Genomic DNA, 6622 nt, shown 5'->3' on the forward strand with positions numbered 1-6622 from the left:
ACTCTGCTGCCCGACTAATCCACCTGTCCCCCCGCTATTCCCCGGCCTCTCCCCTCTGTCAATCCCTTAACTGGCTCCCCATTGCCCAGAGACTCCAGTACAAAACCCTAACCATGACGTACAAAGCCATCCACAACCTGTCTCCTCCATACATCTGTGACCTCGTCTCCTGGTACTTACATACACGCAACCTCCGATCCTCACAAGATCTCCTTCTCTACTCCCCTCTTATCTCCTCTTCCCACAATCGTATACAAGATTTCTCTCGCTTATCACCCCTACTCTGGAACCCTCTACCACAACACATCAGACTCTCGCCTACCATCGAAATCTTCAAAAAGAGCCTGAAGACCTACCTCTTCCGACAAGCCTACAACCTGCAGTAACCACCGATCGACCAAACCGCTGCACGACCAGCTCTACCCTCCCCTACTGTATCACCCATCCCTTGTAGATTGTGAGCCATCGCGGGCAGGGTCCTCTCTCCTCCTGTACCAGTTATGACTTGTATTGTTTAAGATTATTGTACTTGTTTTTATTATGTATACCCCTCCTCACATGCAAAGCGCCATGGAATAAATGACGCTATAACAATAAATAATAATAATAATAATAATAATAATAATAATAATGACAACCTCCGCCCACCTGCGATGGGGGCCAATGGCCATAAGATTGTGAAACAAAATTGTTTGGGAATTGGCCATCACGGTGGGCAGAGCTTTGGCTGCACCCCAACGACCCAGCTTCCTACCATATGAGAAGCCAAAAATCTCTAGAGTGGATGACACTAGAATTTTTTTCAGGAATGGGGGCCAAGAGCGCAGCTGGTTTTGTTCACGAATCTCATTTTCCCTCAATTGCTTCCAGAACCTTTGTTAAAACAAAATATGAATAGAAAAAAAAAATATCACAACTAAAGTTGCAGAACAACATTCCCCCCTTCATACTCTTGAACATGGAGATTTGTTAATCAGATTTATTTTCTACATAACTTCTTTTATATATCGAAAAATATAAGATTTACTAAAATTCCATGGAAGTGGAGCGGAATTTCTGTTCTCCGCATAGTAAGAAGACATTCACTCCACATCAACCCCACCCAAAAAAAAGCACAGCGTAATTCAGTTTCTAAAGTACTTTTTTTTTTTTTAACCACATCCATTGAATTCTATGGGCGAGTCTCAAGCAAAGTGTAAAAGCCCCCTAATAGTCCAACATCGATACTCCATGATTAAAGGCCAAAAAGCGGATACAATGAGACGCCACAAAAAAAAGTTTCACATGAACCAACGCTAGCAAAAAAAATAATTTTGACTGAAAAATAGTTCTGTAGATTGTCACAGACCACTACAGCTGGGGGGGGGTAATCAACTTTTATAAAGTTATGGACAAAAGTAATATATATACACTAATCAACAATCCCGGAAATAATGTAGCTGATAAGGGTCTGATCTCTGGGGGTCCAAACAATCACCTGTCGCCATTCTTCCAACCAGGGGGCACGGGACACCAGTTCTTTTTGCCAGCTATATGGTCTTCTAGAAATATACTGTATTTGTCGCTCTGGCCTAAAGAGAAGACAGCGTCTAAGGTCTTCTTACAATACATGAAAATTACAGATGGTAAAAACTAACCAAAAACACCGATGACCAATTTTTGCATACTTTGAAAAATCATCGGCGTCTGAATGAGGCCTTAGGTTAGAGGAGCACAATCAGGTGTTGGCTTCTAAAATATGAGGCTGGCTCCGAGAATTTCACAAGATTTGTCCAGGCCTGCTGTAAAATACCAATATTGGTGGCTGGGCAACAGGAGAAAACAAGAATCTACACAAAAAGGAGCTAGTCTTGTGCCCATCTGGCAGGTATAGGTAACAGAATTGGTGCAAGAACACATCGGACATTTACGAGACCTGTTGATATCTGGCGGGTGGCTGTTGACACCACCACCTCACGACTACTTCTGATGCCACATAGACATGCATGCTTGGCATATGTGTTCTGTATAACGGGGGAGAGAAATAATATCACACCTGTGGCTGTGGATTCTCCCCGGGAGGAAATTCCCAATGATTTGGAGTTGAAATTCAATATGTCCAACCCTTGTCATCTCCAACATGATCCACCAGGAGAGTCATGGGGACCCCATACACTTTACATCACCCAGTCCAGCCAAAATTGACAGGTAGCTGTTCTTCCTGAGCGCATAGGAACGCTCAGTTGGGATGATTGTGTACCTGTTTCCAATAGCAATAGGGGTGCAAGCAGCTGTCAGGCACCTCTGATGGAGGATTATTTCCCTCAGGATCAAAAATGTTGAATTTAAACGCTCCCCGCCCAATACACAAACATGGGACGCTATTAATCTAATATGTACAGGATCTTGAGATCAAGTCCAACTGGGAACAGGGATGACACGTTGCCGCTGTAACCTGGGAGCAGCCATAGAAGAATATAATCCAGGATCCTGTATGGTCTGTAGGTCAGATTAGGAGAACAAGCATGAAATAGGCGCACTTTCCTCCAGAGCTGCAGTTTGTGGGGATTTCACAAGCTCTCAGCAGTCTAGACAGTCTGCACTCTGGGGCAGGACCCTGCAGTCAACATTCTGATTGCAATCTGTGCTATTCTTTCCTATAAACTAATGGGTTGAAAAAAAAAAAATCAATCTCAAGATTTATGCTTGTCGAAAAATTTTCACAAGTGCCCTGAGGTCTCGGATGATATTCACTAAAAACAGCAAAAACAAATTAATCTGATTTCCTTCTGGTAAGCACAAGCAATGTCAGGCTATCCAGGGCATCTGTAACCAAATCTGCAGGGAAAAAAACCAAACACACAAAACAGCACAAAAAGCTGCAGCGCATCCCCCCTCCCATTGCAAACTGGGACTCTCCAAACAAGTTTTCAGAGAGCACTGGTCTGCAGGCTCTGTCAACAAAGGGGGGATCTGGAGGGGATGAAGCTCCAGCAGGAAGTGGGGGAGGGGCACTGGATATCATAAACACAGCTGAAGCACTAGGGGGGCTTAATTCTTCCAGCCATCAATTAATAAGTTACTGAAACTTTAGCAGCTCTTAGAGGGACCCCCCTCCAATACCATGAAAAGCCTGTGCACAGGATCAGTCATCAGCCCAGTCCAGGATAGTTACATCCTAATGGCATTTCTGCATTTTGTAACTTTAGGCTTTTACAATTCCATCACTTGGATGATGGTGGAAACGATTAACCCCACAAGAAACAACTTTTTATATGGACGCAGGTTATAGATCACACCAGCCTGACAGTCGCTAAATGTAACGTATCAAGTGCCCCCGACTCCATGCACTGATCATACAATGTGCTGCACAGCCCCTAGAGATATGGGGGGTACCCTTCACAGGGGGCACCAGTCCTCACAATGTACTTTACATTAATACAGATCACTTCGGTTGGGGAATTGATGGGAGAATCTATTTCCTACGATCAGAGGAAAACCCACAGACACGTAGATGATATCCAATTAGCCATTTTAGACTCTCGTTTAGGAAAGTCCATATTTAGTAAATGAGACCAGAATTAGCCCAATTACAGCTATTGTTCCCCCGGCTGATGTCACAGAACCACTTTCATCTGTCATTAGGGTTGGGTCACTTGTCACACGTAACGAACGAAGATGACGTTTGTTGCATTTAGGAATCTGATCAGTGAAATTTTACTGACGGGATCAATTTCATTACGGTAATCCCTGCAACGTACATGATCCTCAAATGATTAGATACAAACTGAAAACAAAATATGACTCCAACCAATAGTATGAGAACAGCAGCAATCCTAATAATCCCTCAAGTATCAGATGTGTCCAAGTGCAATCCTAATAATCTCAAACCAAATCGTACCTGACCAAGAGCAACCCAAATAATCCCAAACCGACCAAGAGCAACCCAAATAATCCCAACAAACCAAGAGCAACCCTAATAATCCCACACCGACCAAGAGCAACCCTAATAATCCCACACCGACCAAGAGCAACCCTAATAATCCCACACCAACCAAGAGCAACCCTAATAATCCCACACCAACCAAGAGCAACCCTAATAATCCCACACCAACCAAGAGCAACCCTAATAATCCCACACCAACCAAGAGCAACCCTAATAATCCCACATCGACCAAGAGCAACCCTAATAATCCCACACCAACCAAGAGCAACCCTAATAATCCCACACCGACCAAGAGCAAACCTAATAATCCCACACCAACCAAGAGCAACCCTAAAAATCCCAAGCCGACCAAGAGCAACCCTAATAATCCCAAGCCGACCAAGAGCAACCCTAATAATCCCAAGCCGACCAAGAGCAACCCTAATAATCCCAAACCGACCAAGAGCAACGCTAATAATCCCAAGCCGACCAAGAGCAACCCTAATAATCCCAAACCGACCAGGAGCAGCCCTAATAATCCCAAACCGACCAGGAGCAGCCCTAATAATCCCAAACCGACCAGGAGCAACCCTAATAATCCCAAACTGATCAGACATGTCCAGGGGCAATCCTAAAAATTCCAAACAGATTAGATGTAAATTAAATCCTGTAAAACAAACCTAAAGTGACTACACATGAGCAATCAAAACCCTTTTATCAAAATGATTTAATGTGGGAAAAGTGAAATTCTATTAATTTAGAATCCAAAATATCAGAATATAGAATCTTATGATCCTTAGCCGATCAGATACAAGCACCAAACCTCTGCTGTATGATCCCAGACAACAACTCATTGTACCCCCTTATACAGCACTTTACAGACCTCATCAATATGGGAAATGACCCTTTAAACCAAAGTGTTTTTGCACTTTCTCCCTTTACCTAATTAGCTGTGTACTTTACTATGGGACTCATAAACAAACACACTTTTTTTTATTATTATTAATAAGAAGAAGTCTACAAAATGCATTAAAAGCTTCAAGAATTGTAAAGAAAAGTAGCAGGAAACTTTCCGCAGCATCTGCTCCTCGTCTACACATTAACCCACTGAGACTTCACCCAGGGGGTTATTTATTAAACTACAACTCCCAGCATGCCTTGTCAGCCTGCATCCTGGGACTTGTAGTGTACACTGTAAACTATACTATAAACTGTATAATATTGCGTAAATAGCCCATGAAGCTCACCGTCTCCGCAGACACCAGCGCCAGCAAGGCAAAGCTTAGTAGTATCCACATATTCCTCATGATTCCCCAGTAAGGCTGTGCGGGTGACACCAGAGACCCGGGAGAAAGTTGTGCAGCTCTCTGTCACTTGTTGCTGTAGGACTCCCCGGCAATGTCTGCCTCCTGCGTGCCCGGGCGCTGCAGCACCGCACCGCACCGCACCGCACCGCACCGCACCGCACCGCACCGCACCGCACAGCACAGCACAGCACCGCACCGCCGAAGCTGCCCTGGTGGAGCAGAGCTATAGGACTCTGATAGCACAGCGCCCTTCTCCCGCGCTCCCCCGGAGTGTGCGGCTGCAGAATGAGGCTCCGTGCGCTCCTCTCCCCCCTTCCGCCTGTTCCTCCCTCAGTCTCCTCCGCGATCTGTACAGATGGAGTAGTGCGACTCCTAGTTAAAACCCGGGAGAATGAGCAGCGCAGGAAGTGACATTCCTCCTCACATCTCCCTCCATGACCCTCCTCCTCCTCCTCCTTTACAGTCACTACAATCCACCGTTCTTTCTTTTCTTATTACAAATTCACGTGCAAAACACTAAATGATGTATAAAAAAAAGGGGGAACTAAGGGTCAGGTATGGGGGGCACCGTGTACAGGCTTAGGACCACCTTTACCAACCTAATAGTATTCAGCAATATTTCTGCCAAACTTTGCACCACTAAAAAAGCCGCTGGCGCGAAGCCCATTCCCTAAAGTTTGTGCCTTGTGTGGCCATTCAGTATTCGGTCAGTATTTTACCTCAGTATTTGTAAGCCAAAACTATGAGTGCGTGATAAATGCAGAAGTGGTGCATAGGTTTCTATTAGGGTATGTTTCCACGGTCAGGAAACGCTGCTTGTTTGACGCTGCGCAGAGCTGCAGCGTCAAACACGCAGCGTCCAGATGTTCCTGCATAGTGGAGGAGATTTTATGAAATCCCGTCTCCACTATGCGTGGAAACCCGCACGCGGCGGCCCTGCGACTCCGGCGTCCCCGCAAGGCATATCACAGGGCCCTATGGGAGAGAGCAATCATCCCGGATGTGAAGAGTTAACACATCCGGCATGATCGCGTCCCAGAAAGGGGGCGGGGCTTAGCGCCGAGCGGCTTCGCCTCTGCGGCGATACCGCCGGCCATCCTGAACGTGGAAACATACCCTTAGGGTATGTTTCCACGTTCAGTTTTTGCTTCAGGCTTTGGTCAGGATTTTATGCAGGTAAAATCCTGACCAAAACTGCACCTGAGGTCACTGGCAGGTCACCTGCGGTGTACATGCGTGTTTTGCTCATAGTAGCAACATGCTGCGTTTCGAAAAAATGCACCACGCATGCGTTTTTTAATGCATAGTGGAGTCTGGATTTCATGAAATCCCATCCACTATGCTGTAACATCTGGATGCTGCGTTTTTGACGCTGCGGAAAATCGCAGCGTCAAAAACGCAGCGTTTCCTG

The 6622-nt window shown here is 45.5% G+C and overlaps 1 protein-coding gene across 1 annotated transcript in view; it reads right to left on the reverse strand.

Moving 5' to 3' along the window:
• Positions 1 to 5352, reverse strand: part of SDC2 (syndecan 2) — an 84370-nt gene extending 79018 nt beyond the window's left edge. Inside the window, exon 1 of the mRNA XM_077270928.1 lies at positions 5152 to 5352. Coding sequence (XP_077127043.1) covers positions 5152 to 5211 — 60 coding nt within the window. The 5' untranslated portion in view covers positions 5212 to 5352. The remainder of the gene's footprint in view (positions 1 to 5151) is intronic.
• Between the last annotated feature and the right edge of the window lie 1270 nt (positions 5353 to 6622).

This window comes from Ranitomeya variabilis, chromosome 6 (assembly GCF_051348905.1).
Source record: "Ranitomeya variabilis isolate aRanVar5 chromosome 6, aRanVar5.hap1, whole genome shotgun sequence".
In the NCBI taxonomy this organism is placed as follows: Eukaryota; Metazoa; Chordata; class Amphibia; order Anura; family Dendrobatidae; genus Ranitomeya; species Ranitomeya variabilis.